General features: G+C 43.9%; 1 protein-coding gene and 1 pseudogene across 3 annotated transcripts in view; one reads left to right on the forward strand and one right to left on the reverse strand.

Moving 5' to 3' along the window:
- Positions 1-1,076: 1,076 nt before the first annotated feature.
- Positions 1,077-12,552, reverse strand: LOC121583473 (annotated as a pseudogene).
- A 1,571-nt stretch (positions 12,553-14,123) lies between these two features.
- Positions 14,124-15,692, forward strand: part of LOC121582411 (small conductance calcium-activated potassium channel protein 2-like) — a 31,166-nt gene continuing 29,597 nt past the window's right edge. For all 3 annotated transcript variants that reach the window (XM_041898167.2, XM_041898168.2, XM_045225153.1), the window contains exon 1: positions 14,124-15,348. In XM_041898167.2, coding sequence (XP_041754101.1) covers positions 14,587-15,348 — 762 coding nt within the window. In that variant the 5' untranslated portion in view covers positions 14,124-14,586. The remainder of the gene's footprint in view (positions 15,349-15,692) is intronic.

Consider the following 15,692-nt stretch of genomic DNA (forward strand, 5'->3'; position numbering starts at 1 on the left):
TGGAAGTGGATGCTGAGTTCGAATCAAGCAGTGCGTCGAGCAAAGTTGGTGAAGACGAATGTTCTGAATGGACAACAGTAGTAGCGGAAACTGGAACAAAAAGGAAATTGTCTAAAATTGGAGTGGAGGATACATGTATGAATGATAATGAATTGCTTCTTGTTGGGATGCGTTTGAGTAAGGATGCATATGTGGGAAACCCGTTTGAGGTGTTGAAAATGGTGAAGAAAACAAGTTATGCTAGTGAAGATATGGTAGTGGATGCACCACAGCCTGTAGTAAAAGTTTGCTGCCAGTCAAAAGATACCCTGTGTGTTAAAAAGGTGGATTTTGTGGCATTCATTACCACAGTAATTATTTTATTTTTTTAGTCATTTAGCAGATGCTCTTATCCAGAGCGACTTACAGTTAGTGAGTGCATACATTTTCATACTGGCCCCCCGTGGGAAACGAACCCACAACCCTGGCGTTGCAAGCGCCATGCTCTACCAACTGAGCTACAGTTATAAACTGTAAGGCACAAGTCTCAAAGAAGTCTAAGAAACTGGACATTGTTGTGGCTGCGGCCGAAAGGTTTTTGGGACTTAAGAATTTTACATCTGAAGACTTGCAAGGGGTACTGGCGCCGGAAGACCCGCCCTCCCAAGTTCCCTTTGAGCCTGTGTAGGGATCAGATCTGTTTTATTTTTTAACAGAAAAGTTGTTTAGTTTATTTATAAATTTTTTGGTAGTTTGGTTGCTTTGGAAACAGGATGGAAACAGGATACAATTTTTGGGAATCCTGTTTCCATCCCGCACAGTAGGTGGCGGGATGCACATTAAATTGTGTGATCGCTAAGATACCATAGAAGAAGAAGAAGATGATGCCATCAGAAGGGAGGCCATGTCCTCTGGAATTGAGTCCTCATCTTGTGACAAATGAAATGCATCTAGTTTTAGCCCGTAAAATCTATAATCAACTGTCAGTGAATATGTTCATTGGCAGGCTATATGAAAATGAATGCTGTTGTGTTGGTATGAGCATGCGAGGTACAGTATATTTTGGTTCATGTGAGAGTAAGGTGGGGGCAGTGAGCTCACTGTCCTGGGACTGAGGCAGTCATGTCCTGCTCCATTTTGAGTTTCTTCTGTCTGATGCGGAGCATATTGTCCTCTACAGATTCCTTAATGATCAGCTTGATCACTTTCACAGTCATGCAAAATTAAGATGACATTTTACTACTGGGCATATACACTCATATCTAGTGTATGAGCAACACAAGTTCAAAGGAAGCACACAAAAAAGCACATGGGTATAGCGGGTAACATTAGCAAAATGCTTGTGTGTAAACAGTTTCCCCCTCCTCACTGACCTTATCTGTCCGACGCAGTGACAGCGGTCCTCTGCCTGCCTATCATTGTAGGGGTTGCAATCGATGTCATGCAAGATGACCACATTGGCTGAGGTCAGGTTGATGTCCAGGCACCCAGCCTTAGTAGACATCAAGAACACAAAGATGTCCAGCTCTGTGTTGCACTGGTCAAGCAGCATAATTCTACAAGAGGATGGGAGAGACTTGGAGCTAAATAATTAGTTTGCTATTCCCCCCCCCCCCATTGACATAAAGAGATTTATATTAATAAGAAATATTAATTTTTGTAAATGTTTTTGTGATTAACAGTTTAATTTGCATAATGTCCAGAGTCCCTGACTGTGACCATTTTCAGTCCAAACTACTTGTCAATCCATTCCTAAATGACAAATGCCTGTCATATACTATTCGGGGATAAATTAACAGCTCAATGAAACATAACTAATTTGATATATAGTTTCTAAACAAGTACATCCTCTGCTATAGGCACTCAATGAACAGAATAGTAAGTTAAGTCTGGTAAAACATTATTTGCCTTGCAGATGTAGGGACAGAGTACAACGTCCTTGATTCATCAGACAATTCCTACCTGTCAAACATGGGCATTGACCCATCCAATCGAATGTAGCGATGCTTCACGTGCTTCAGGAAAACCTCTAGAATGTCCAGCATCATGGTGAACTGACTGAAGAGCACCACTCTATCCCCCTGACAGAGAAACACAGTCACTGTGATTAATGACTACAGGACTGGAGGGATCAGAGAGAAATGTGGTTGACTGCATGTTGGAAGAGGGAAAGCCAAGGAAAGAGTGATTGTAATTGAGAGCAGGGAAGCGATGAAGTGTCTGACAAAGGTAGAGGAATGGGGAATAAAAGGGTGACTGGTTTTATGGGGGCGAAGAAACCCCCAGGGAGATGGAGATGGCTATAGCTGGGTCATTACGGGTGAGGCATACTAGTGCATAATAAAGACGCTGTCTCCATTTGTTCAACTTCCACTCCACTTTCACACCTGGTTTTTGAGAGAGGTCAGAAGCTGTGTGAGCAGGCTGAGTTTTCCTGAGTCCAGGAGCATGTCTGTGTTCAGCTGATAGTCTTGTACAGATGGGTACTGCAGACAGAGCCGGTGCAGCTCAAAGTCTGTCATGACCTCCATTTCCTCCTTGATCTGCGTCACGGTGGGTCGGCTCCCGATGGGGCCAAGAGTCAAAGCAATCACAGACTGACCACAATACACACTGTAATACCCTTAGCTTCCAGCAGCCCCATCAACAGCAGTTGCTGTAGTGGTAACAGTAGACGAAACAGCAGTAGCTGTCATATTAGTGGTAGTGGAAGTAGAGCTGGCAATAGTAGTTACAAACGTGTTCAATAACTGTAATTATCTTAAAACACCAGTAAGTGTTCAGGTCTGACCTTGAGCATGAGTCGACTCATAGCAGCCAGTTTAGTAGTGGTGTAATGCTGCCCGTGCAGCAGTGGATGATTGGCCATCTTCCTCAACTGCATCATCCCATTTAGTCAGTTCTCTCTCTGAGGAGGACACATGGGCACATGATATGGTCTTAAATCAGTTAATCTGTGCATCCTAAAATTCTACATGTTTTGCTTTTTAGTATTCTCTTAAGCCTATCATCACTTTTCAAATGACCAAGATACCTTTCTCTCATTCTTCCTCTCCCTAACATACTCTCTCCATTGGTGGATCCCTTGAGCTTCTGCATCAAGGTGTTGTAGAGCTGCTGCTTATTGTCACTCATGGCACAGAATGTTGGTCATACACTACACAACTTCTAAAATCTTAACAACTTCGACGTGCTCACATTTCCCGATTTCCTTGTCCTAAATCTTTCATTCCGTCCATCCTCAACCCCAGGACGTGGGTGCTCACAATACACAATGATTCCCTAGTTGATCCTGCCATGCTTTTCTCGGGTTGTAGGGGGGAAATGCTGACGTAAACAGTGAGCTGCTTTATTAGTGTACACATTATTATGTGCAGAAACATCAAAAAAGAGACGGAGGTGCAGAATATGGACTAATAATGATAATATGAAATTATCTTTTTGTTTTCATTCATGGTAGGATGTAATATTGGTGGAGTTTGTTTTGGATGGCCTGGTGGCCCGGGTGGGTGGAGATTTCACTTAAGGACTATGGTCTAAAATGTGCAAACTCCACCCATCTGGGGCACCGCGGGCCATGTAAAACGAACTCGCCCCATTGAAGGTAGCAGCGTTCTCTCCACAGCTTCACTAATCTGTCTTCCATCACCTCGGTCCACAGGGTGCGTGTTGTTGTTGCTCTCCTCTTCGGCATCATTGTTTTGGTCTCACATGCTGAGTGCTCATTGGCAGCAGTCCTTGCCCAATCGTGTCGTAGCACTGCTCACACCACAAGCTGCACGACCCACATTTCTGACGTGAGAAAATTATCGGGACATCCGACAGGGGTCTGATGAATGGAACAGCCATCATCGTTGCGTCCTTGATCCGCTCAAACGTCCAGACGTACTGATCCTAGCCCAAGTTCATAGGATTTCACACTGATCATGAACCTTCATATAGTGTGCATCATGTGATATCACTGTCCCAATGCCATAACCATATCAGGTAATGAGTTTAGACCAAGCTGTTCCGTACCTTACTCTTGACATGTCTGATGATGAAGGGTTTCATGATAAGTTTGGCATGAGCAATCCTCTCCATCTCAAAGCTGCTCCTCTGAAGATTTCTGACAGGAAATAAAGATTGTTGGATGAGTCAAACTTGCTGTGTATTAAGCTTAATATTTTGGAGTGATCCCATATCATGCGTTCTAGCCTCACCATGGCGCAGTGGTCTAAGGCACTGCATCTCAGTGCTTGAGGCGTCACTACAGACCCCCTGGTTCGATTCCAGGCTGTATCACAACCGGCTGTGATTGGGAGTCCCATAGGGCGGCGCACAATTGGCCCGGGTTTGGCCGGTGTAGGCCGTCATTGTAAATAAGAATTTGTTCTTAACTGACTTGCCTAGTTAAATAAAGGTAAAATAAAAAAATATTTAAAAAAATAAAAATCATGTTGGCGAGCTGTGCAGTGCTGCTGGAGAACATATTGGGCATGATGAAGTTGAGCAGGAACATGAGCTCCAGGAGGTTGTTCTCCACTGGGGTCCCAGTCAGTAGCAGACGGTACTTGGCCTGAGATCAAATCAAAATCAAATCTGATTAGACTTATATAGTGCATACCATGCAGCATTTTACAAAAGGTGTCAGAATACACTGCAGTGAAAAGGAAGAAAGAGGGGTGACTCACAGGAGATAAACAAGACATTGTTCAGGCAGGAAGAGGAACAGTTTAGAGGCAAAGGCAAACACTTATCTTAAAATTATTATCACACCAAATCAATAATGGCTGTTATCAAATATTGTCTATTATATTAGCAAGACATAGGAGCTGATCGTGGACTACAGGAAACGGAGGGCCGAGCACGCCCCCACTCACATCGACGGGGCTGTAGTGGAGCGGGTCAAGAGCTTCAAGTTCCTCAGTGTCCACATCACTAAGGATCTATCATGGTCCACACACAACATCAGAGTCATGAAGAGGGCACGACAACACCTCTTCCCCCTCAGGAGGCTGAAAATATTTGGCATGGGCCCTCAGATCCCCAATTTGTTCTACAGCTGCACCATTGAGAGCATCTTGACTGGCTGCATCACCGCTTGGTATGGCAACTGCTTGGCATCCCACCGCAAGGCGCTACAGAGGGTAGTGCGTACGGCCCAGTACATCACTGGGGCCGAGCTCCCTGCCATCCAGGACCTCTATACCAGGCGGTGTCAGAGGAAGGCCCGAAAAATTGTCAGACTCCAGCCACCCAAGTCATTGACTGTTCTCTCTGCTACCACATGGCAAGCGGTACCGATGCACCAAGTCTGGAACCAACAGGACCCTGAACAGCTTCTACCACCAAGCTATAAGACTGCTAAATTGTTAGTTAAATAGTTAACCAAATAGCTACCCAGACTATCTGCATTGTCCCTTTTTGCACTAATTTATTTGACTCATTTGCTACTGTTTATGATCTATTCTGTTGCCTAGTCACTTTTTCCCTAGTTGTATGTACATATCTACCTTAATTACATCGTACCACTGCACATTGACTCGGTACTGGTAACCCGTGTATATAGCCAAGTTATCGTCACTGATTCTGTATTTATTATTACATGTTTTACTTTTCTATTATTTCTCTATTCTCTCTCTCTTTGCATTGTTGGGAAGGGCCCGTAAGTAAGCACTTCACTGTTAGTCTACACCTGTTGTTTACGAAGCATGTGACAAATAAAATGTGATTTGATTGACAAGATATTAGAGTGAGCACGCTAACAATGGAAATATATGTCCTCAAAGATGGAAGGCAGGTGGGAGGAGGCGAGATCAGGTGGGAGTCGGACCATTCTAGACAATGAGAAGGCAGATACGCATGTGAACAAGAGGCCATACAGATAGAGGACTCATCTTTGTATCTGTGCCATTATAGCATCTGTGACAGCATGGGCAGCGCCATTGAGGCTATCTTCATTTTAAAATAGTACATTTTCTTCTTCTTCATTGGCTGATTGCTCCCAACTCATAGGAATCCCCACCCAGTTGACTACTTTAAAATGGTGGAAGCCCTCAATGTCAATGTCCATGCTAAAACGGGTTATATCCATGATGAGTCCTCTATCGCTCTCTATGACAACAGGCACAACTCCAATATAACTTTTGTCCGAAATGCCACATGATCCACTTATATCAGTGCATTCGTAAAAACCTAACCATTATGAAACTTCTATTTGATCAAATAAGCCTCACGTAGCAAATTAGCAATTCAATGTTTTGTTTACCAATTTTGACACTTTCTCATTGACCCCCATACAAAAATCCCTCATTTCGTGGGTTTATTTTCGTGGACAGATTTTGGGCGGAGTAAAACCTATCACTTTGCCTCTTCCTCTCTGCTGTTTCAACCAAGGTGACCAATGAAAGCCCCCTCCCCACCCCGCGGTGCCCCCTGCAATGTACTGACGTTGATGGCCATGAGGTGGCACTAGCGCAGCGAGCTCATGTTCTTCAGCTCATGCTCGGCATACTCCAGCTTGAGCTTTCGGAACAGGCTGCGGTCGTTGTCATTGCCGATGGTCAGAGCGTAGCTGGCAGACACACAGCAGCTCAAGGAGCCACACAAGGTTCCCACAAGTAGTCTGTGAGGCATGGCAACCACTTGATTACCATGAATAATGAATGAGTCACAGGTTCAGCTTACAAAGACCTTTTCAGGTTCAGTCAAACACTGAATATATTATCATTATTGGAGTGTTAGCAGAAGCCTGGCTGGGGTGACTTACACGGCGGATAGTTTTACAAGATCTCCACTAATTCCACTGGATATTTCCAGAGGCTAAGTGTGTCGCTCAGAAGACACACAGCAGTTAGCTAACACAGTAGGATGTGAACCTGTATACTACTAGACTCAAGTGTACTTCTCTCTATTGTCATTCTTGCATAACCGTAATTCTTAGATTTGAGACTTACGTGGAAATTATTATGTTGTAGTCGACCCGTTTGTTGAGAATATCATATTGAAGGAACCTGCGATCCTCCACAGACCCTAAACACACACACACAAATGTGATATAAATAGGACAATATATTAGAATCTATATTTGGTAATCCTTTCACTTCTGGTGACTTAAACCAACAGGTTGAAATCTGTATAATCAAATAAATGTGAAGCCTTAACCATGATGGCTACAGTATGATGTGTCACGCCATTCAGAATGAACAGAAGAGTCACTCACTATAGTACACCAGAGTCTGTTAAAAAACTAGGACAGGCACAATTACCGTATAACCGACAATTGTGGATGAAGACCATCATCAAAAATAAAATAACCGCCATAACGTTGTTTTTTTTGTGGAACGAACAGCTGACTGAAGACAGGACAGCCGGGCATTCGTGCAGTTGAGTCTGTTTCCACGGTAACATGGACTCTTTAGAATGTGATGAAACATTGTTGTTCCTTGCTGAAACAAGGAAACAGGAAAAGAGATGGCCTAGATGGTCTTCCCCCAAACCCTGCCAAAAGAAGACAGGAGGTGGTTCATTATAAACACTGATTTACAGAGACTGAATTGGCACAACAAAAAGAGAGCCCCACTTCCCAATCACATTAACACAGGATTGCATCTGTTGTCATGCCATGTGTGCTGAGTCTCAGAGGAGCTGAGATAAGCTGTTGGAGACTGGTCAGGAATAACAACTCACCATTTCATCAGCAAGGATTCCACTCAGGTTGTTCTGGTGTAGCAGAGTCAGACAATTTTGACCAATTAGCTGATAAAGCTCCAACTGGAACCTGGAGAGGTCAAAGTAACACAAGGGTGTGTGTGTGCGTTCAAGACTGCCTATGTACATGTATGAGATTGTGTTTGTCTACGAAAATCACAACTATCTGAATACGTATATCAGTGAGGTTAGTATAAAAACAGCAGCTAAACCCACTTGCTGATGAGGGTCTCAGGCTGTTTCTGGGACCCCTTATCCCTCTCCACTACTTGGGTCACGTCCTGCCTCATCTTGTTGGTGATGTTCTCACACTTGGTCAAGAGGCTGCGCACCACGTCCTGTTCCCTCAGGACCACACAACAGCCCTGCACCAGGTCAGTGGAGAGGCCATTCCCTCCGTCGAGAACAGTCACCTGGGGGTACACACACACTTTAGACCAATTAGCTGGTAAGGCTTCAACTGGAACTTGGAGAGGTCATAGTAACATAGGGAATTCAGTAATGAATCATGATGAAAAGAAAACTGTGTGTGTGTGTGTGTGTGTTCACACAGGTTTGTTGTGCCACTCACCAGATCCTCCCATTTGTTAAATGGGCGCAGCGCGACAATCCTCTGGGCCTTCTTCACAGAGCAGCCAGAGATGAGAGACAGCTCGTCTGGCGATGCCTCCTGAAAGAACCTGAGGATCTGGCCCTTCACATACCCTGTTCCAACCTCCAGATCTGAGCCTCCTCCAAGTTCAGCTCCATGCCCTCAGCAGACTCATCAAAGTCATCACTAGCCTCGTCCTCAGAGCTGGTGCCTGGCTCTGGAATCACCCTCCTCCTTTTGTCTGCTCCTTCGGTCAGCCTATTGACGGTCTTAATTATGGTCCCATTGGTAGGCTTGTAAGGTAGTGATGGGGGCTGACCAGGGGGTTTGGCTGCTGGGGCTGCCTGGCATGCTGAGGTTTATGGGGAAGAACTAGCTGATGATGATGCCTGGGTGTCCTCTTCACTGGACCTCTCCCCTAAGGGAGGAAACAGAATCAGTCTACAGGACCTGGGAGGGACGTTTGGCTACCTATTTATTTTTCTCAAATAAATAAAATTGATGCTATTATTTTAACACAGGAAACTATAGGGCTACAAGACAGCAAGGGACTTAACTAGCTACCTAAAATAATGTACATGTTTTTATTTTGTATAAACAGGCACACGTAACAGACACACACAACTCTCACCCTCCTCTGAAAACATGTGCAGTGCTTCTAGGGTTTCCTCAAAGTGCCAACCATGCTCCAGAAGTGGTCCTCTAAGCTCCTGTGTGCATGCAGGATAAGACAAATAGATACAGTTGTAAACAAAAACCATACCTTTTTGTCAAAGGAATTATTAATATGCAGCTCCAACATTTAAAATATTTTTGTTCACATTTGCCAACATTTAGGGCATTGATTAATGTGTTGTGGAACTGCAGTGACAGAGAACACAGGGCCTGTAGAGTGGGATTCTACAGACGATGGAAGCCTCACCTCCTTGACCAGACGGGGAACTTAGTCTGCAGTTTCCTCACCATGTCCTTCTGGCTCTTCCAGCTGGGCTCTGGACACTCGTCCTCAGAATCATCTGTCTGGTAGGACAAAAACACACTGGCGCGTGAAGTCCTAAGGCAGACGCCAATTAGAGTGTGAGCTCCTCCGCACGCAAGCCTACCCCTCTGTACTGGAGATGACAAATAACAAATGAACAATTAGGGTGGCAGTATATCATCTTGGTCAGGGAAATAAACTGGTAACCTGGAGGTCAAAACTCCAGGTGGGGCACACGGCTCTTGTGCCCTTGAGCGGGGCACTTTAGCCAAATTACTTCAGGAAATCTCCAGCTTAACACAGATGACTCACATGTCAGGTGTAAACAGAGTATGCACCCCCACCCTGGTTTGGGGGTGTCATGGAGGCTGGAGGAGGGAGGAGGGATTGGAGTGCAGTCAGGTGAACTCTAGGACCGGGACGATACCAGTATTGTAATATAGTATTGCAAACAACATAATGATGTTTGTTTCCAACATTAGGGCTGTTTTCCTAAAGAAGTTAAATCCGCTTCGTGTTTTGTTTCCTTGCCAAGATACTAATGAGTATCGCGATCCTGGTATCGTCCCGGCCCTAGTGGACTCACCACTAAATCTTCCTGGAGGGCTGGTTTCTTGCTAGAGTTGGATGCCCCACTCTCCTGGGAGCTGTCACACACCTCTAGTCTCCTCTTACAGACTGGGTCTAAACCAGGACATTAAGGGGGGCATATTAACACACTGTCTCTAGTTTGTGTTGCTAGGAGTAGAAACCCCAGAGATGAATTAAAGATGAATTGCACTTAATTGCACTTATCTCAGTTAAACATATCTTTCATGTTCACGTTTCACTAACTTATTGACTTCCATGTCACAGAGCAGGCCACAGGACATGACACAGCAGATTCCATTCGATTCAATAGCATTGATCAAAGAAAACATGAGCCTTGGTAAATAAATCATTCTAAAAATGTCCTCAAAATCTTGATTAGTGTGTAATGTGTATGGCATCAGTACATCCACCTGCCTAGTACATCACAGGGGTGACAGATACATGCCTTGTGTTGAAGGCACGCTGCAGGTAAGATGGATGGAGCTATGTGACCTGTGAACTCTTGTAGAATCTTGATATACAAGTGATTTCCTCGGCTCTGTGTAAACCTAGAGTGGTGAAGTCTGATATACAGTATTTAGATGAGTTTGGTGACTAACTTACTTCCCCGACAACATCACGATGACCCAGATATCTCCTCATCTGATTCAGTCTAGTACCACACTGTCCATGCCTCTCACTGAGCCAGGCCCTGGGGGACGTTCGGGCTCTGAGGTCTCCAGGACAACATTTACATTTTAGTCATTTAGCAGACGCTCTTATCCAGAGCGACTTACAGTTAGTGAGTGCATTTTTATTTTTTTTCATACTGGAATCAAACCCACAACCCTGGCGTTGCAAATACCATGCTCTACCAACTGAGCTACATCCCTGCCGGTCATTCCCTCCCCTACCCTGGGCCAATTGTGCACCACCCCATGGGTCTCCCGGTCGCGGCCGGCTAAGACAGAGCCTGGATTCGAACCAGGATCTCTGCGATGCAGTGCCTTAGACCACTTCGCCACTCGGGAGGGTAGACAACAGTCTCTGCAAGTGAAAAATGTCAAAGCAAAAATACTCAACACACAAAGTGCCTACTGTGAGAGCTGGGTGGGCATGTTGACTGTTTTGAGAGAAGATGCCTTATTTTGCTAGATATTTGGTCTGGTCTGGGCTTATGTATGGGTTTAATTTTTCCAAATGTGTCTTGGTTTACATCCCAGTAAGTGTCAATACTGGGTCTGGTATCAGGCACTACAGGGACCACCCTTTCCAACCCCAACCCGAAAATAAAACTTTCTTGGATAAGTGTGTGGTCTATGTCAGGGTTTCCCAAACTCGGTCCTGGGGCCTCCCCTGGGTGCAAGTTTAGTTTTTTGCCCTAGTACTACACAGCTGATTCAAATAACCAACTCATCATCAAGCTTTGATTATTTGAATCAGCTGTGTAGTGCTAGGGCAGAAAAACAAAACGTTCAACCAGGGGGGGGGCCCAGGACCGAGTTTGGGAAACCCTGGTCTATGTAGCGAAGTAAGCGTGCTCATTACTACGTGTTTGCTGCCCCGTGAGAACTTCATTCAATGAGTCTGTGTTATGTTTAATAAATCTTGGATTCTTCATTGCAAGATTATTCAATTGACGGTAGCTGCAGCTGAGGGCAAATACACAGACGTGTTGTTCGAGCTAAACAAGCAACATCGTGAAATCAAACAAGCCAGCAAACATCACTGTTCGCTGTCAGCAAAAATCACAACATGCCTAGCTAGCTAATGGTAATGGCTCTTTCGCCAGAGAGGATTTCAAACGTTATTTTGTTTTTGATTGACGCTGATTAACTAGCTAGCTTGCATTCCGTAAATGGAGGTAGAGATGACCCTGCTAATGTCGACACTAACTACTGTACGTGCACGTCAATTATTCTAACTCTGACCTACACTAGTAAGATAGCTTGTTACATCCTTGCCATCAGGCGTCCTCTTTACTGATTACATAGATATATTTAGAACGCTTAGTTACATTAATTGCAGCTAGCTAGCTACAAATTTGTTTCCGCTGAATTCCAAAAACGGCACGTGGGCAGACAGACCAGCCAATCTGAGGCAAGTGCGCATTGCGATCTCGTGCAAAAAAAAAACATAATTTAAAGGGACAACACTCAATCGGTGACAAATGAAATACATTTTCTTCAGCACCTTGGACAGCTCCAGTCATTTCAAAGATTTGGAGTCACTGGTGCATAGGTACTTTTTCTAAACTGGAGATGCCTTCTCTGACATAATTCAAAGGGGTTTGGAGTTATATTAACCAAGTACTGTAAAATGAGCCCTATAATAGTCTATTTTAACCAGATAGCCTAAACAGGCTGTCAGGATTCAGATCATTCAGGATTCAGATAAAATACAAGTATACAATTTGAGAGAACAATGATGTTGGATATTTAAAAAATACACATACAAGATTCTATAATAATTTGTGGTTGCAGCAGTACCCGATAGGTGTGGATGATTGGGTTCAGGCTTTGCTTTATGGATCCCCAGATGCTCAATTTTGAGCAGTTGCCTATATTTCCTCCGGGTGACATAATTCCTCCACTCCATTAATAACACCGCTACCAGCGATCACATCAATCTGAGGATTGAGACGGCCCTCAGTCTGGCTGGAATGCAAGTCACATGGTCTGTGAATGTGACCAACATGAACAGGCACAGACACTGTGAAGGAAATTGCTATCTCCAACATCTTGAGTGGCTCAATCATTTACATTTACATTTACATTTACATCATTTAGCAGACGCTCTTATCCAGAGCGACTTACACATCCACATCAGCTACGCATTGGCTACTATCGATTGATAAAATAACAGAAAATGGTTTTGAGTGATACAAGGAAGAGTAACTGCTGCTTCAGCAACAGCTAATGGGGATCCAAATAAAATACATACCATAGCATGTGTTCTAGCCTCACCATGAACAATTTATTTTACCCTGAATAATGTAATTGTAACTCATCTGGACTAAGCAACATATTACATTTACGTTTTAGTCATTTAGCAGACGCTCTTATCCAGAGCGACTTACAGTTAGTGAGTGCATACATTATTTATATTTTTTTCATACTGGCCCCCCGTGGGAATCGAACCCACAACCCTGGCGTTTCAAACGCCATGTTCTACCAACTGAGCTACATCCCTGCCGGCCATTCCCTCCCCCACCCTGGACGACGCTGGGCCAATTGTGCGCCGCCCCATGGGTCTCTCGGTCACGGCCGGCTATGAGAGAGCCTGGATTCGAAACAGGCTAATGGCACAGCTAGCACTGCGATGCAGTGTTCAAGAGTACATTTACATTACATTTTAGTCATTTAGCAGACGCTCTTATCCAGAGCGACTTACAGTTAGTGTAGGCTACAATATTAGCCCTAGTAACCTACACTTGATAAATTGAGAGGTTTGGTTGTTGAAACATAACCCACTGGGCAAAAACTGGTTGAATCAACATTGTTTCCACGTCATTTCAACAAAACAAATGTATGTGTTTACTTGAATCAAATGAAAACTGATTGGATTTGCAAAAAGTCATCAATGTAAGGGAATTTCGTATTTTTGTCACTCAACTTTTATCATAAATCCAATAACATGGTGAAATGTTTTGTTGATTTCACGTTGAATTCTCTTTAGTTGACAACTCAACCAAATCAAAACGAGGGGTTGGGCTACATTTCTGGGCTCCCAAATGTGTCCAAGTGCAAGTCTTGGCAGCAGTTGATTTTTCGTAGATAATGAGAGAGATAACAACACAATGTAGCCTTTCATTAGCTAAAAACACATATTGACATGTTTTTCCTATGGTGCTGACGTTGCACATTTACCATCACCATCTTTATTTATAACGCGCTTTCGACGGCAGTAGTCAGTGCGGCCCATTCAAACCCACCACCGCCAAAATGATCTGGTGTATATCTGGTCAGTACTGACTACTGGTCAGTATCAGTAACCTACATAAAATTGACAAAACATATTTTCATTATTATGATCTCTTACATTCGATATCAGCCTAAAGTAGTGCATGCTGATAAAAGGCATTGCAGATTTTTGATCAGAAGAATATTGGATGATGGGAAAACTCCTGAACAAGATATGCTATCTTTTAAGCTATGTGTTTATTTGTTTTACATTATGTTGGTTGTTATTTAATGAATGCAATGAATATAAGAGTACATTTTCATTGTAATCCACGTTTTTATTTTTCACGTTTATATTGGCACCAACATAGACATTGTTATAAATGGATAAGTCAAAACAGCACACAATATTAGTTGTTTTTACACGTTTGTTTTTGTGTAAATGGTAGGCTACCCCACTGGTATATTACAGTGAACATCAGTGTGAACATCAGTGTGAACATCAGTGTGAACATCAGTGAGAGGTCCCATGTATAGCAGTACGCCTAGGTTATGAGCATATGTAATAGGCCCTCAATGATTTTTTTCCTTATCATGTTCATACTTGAACAGTCTCACTTGTAAGACATTGTTTTTCACTGCTGACATGCTACTTTCCTTGAATTAATATTCGAAAAGATGTTGCAACCTTTTCAATGACGTCAAGACAGTTGTTTTGGGCCTGACTATCCATTTGGAGCCATCACTTAGACATTCTACAGGAGCCGAAATGGGTCTAATCTGGCTCCGTAGCTGTCCTCCAGTACATACCACAACGCCCTTCGGCGGGTGTATGATGGTACTCGACTGCTGCTTTAAACAGCAGCACTGACATGGAAACCCCATTGCAGTTGCAGAACGATATCCTTCAAGAGCAGCAGTTCCAGCATCACTGTAAGTACCAGGACTACTGCGGACGAGAGGAACGGCTCACTAAGGAGCGCAACCAATGCTGCACATGCAATAACTGTACCTGTGATGCAAGAAAAAGCCTTGTTTTTCGTGGGACGTCACCGACCACTCAAGGAACTTTAAGGATACAATCCATAACGTCTTCGAGGCAAGGTTCTCAATTTAGCGTCTGTGAGTTCAAGCCCTCCAGTCATGGTAGTTCATCCAGACATCATTACCATCAGCAGTGCCACAATCGGCAGTGGGGCAGCCCGAGCAGCAGCCACAAAGACAGTAACTCGTATAACGAAATAGCCATGAGTAGCTGCAGATACAACGGCGGAGTAATGCGACCGCTGAGCAACTTGAGCTCGTCCCGCAGAAACCTACACGAGTTTGATTCAGAATCCCAGCCTTTACAACCAATCTCTACCGCAGATGCGTCGGACACCCTAGCCTCTAAACCGGAGAACAATTCCACCACCCTTATGCCTTACGCATCGGGAGACGGAGGGGGTGGATGTAACAACAGTGGCAGTAAATCGGGTAAAAAGAAGAACCAGAACATTGGGCAAAAGCTTGGACATAGAAGGGCCTTGTTTGAGAAAAGGAAGCGTCTCAGCGACTATGCTTTGATCTTTGGGATGTTTGGGATCGTAGTTATGGTTATAGAGACTGAACTCTCATGGGGAGCCTATGGAAAGGTGCGTAACTCAATCCCGGTAGGCTGTAGGTCCATCTAGGTCAGAAGGATTACTTGACTGGCATGTCGAGTTTACCAGGAAAAACCGCAAGTTTCATTTTAAAGTGATTTAAACCAGTAGTAGCATAGTCGAATTGTTTTCTTTATACATCAAATATTTAGACAGTGAAGACTGAAGACTTAACCCATAAACCATGCAATCAGCCAAAACTTGCATGGCTGGATAGTCTCTCTCTTTGTAGCCTGGTCTCATAGACTAGACACAAAATTGAGTATGATATGTTACGTTTGGTATGGTTACATAAGATAGATGGTTGGTCAGGGTGAATGGGTGGGTGTATAAAG

This window comes from Coregonus clupeaformis, chromosome 15 (genome assembly GCF_020615455.1).
Source record: "Coregonus clupeaformis isolate EN_2021a chromosome 15, ASM2061545v1, whole genome shotgun sequence".
NCBI lineage: Eukaryota > Metazoa > Chordata > Actinopteri > Salmoniformes > Salmonidae > Coregonus > Coregonus clupeaformis.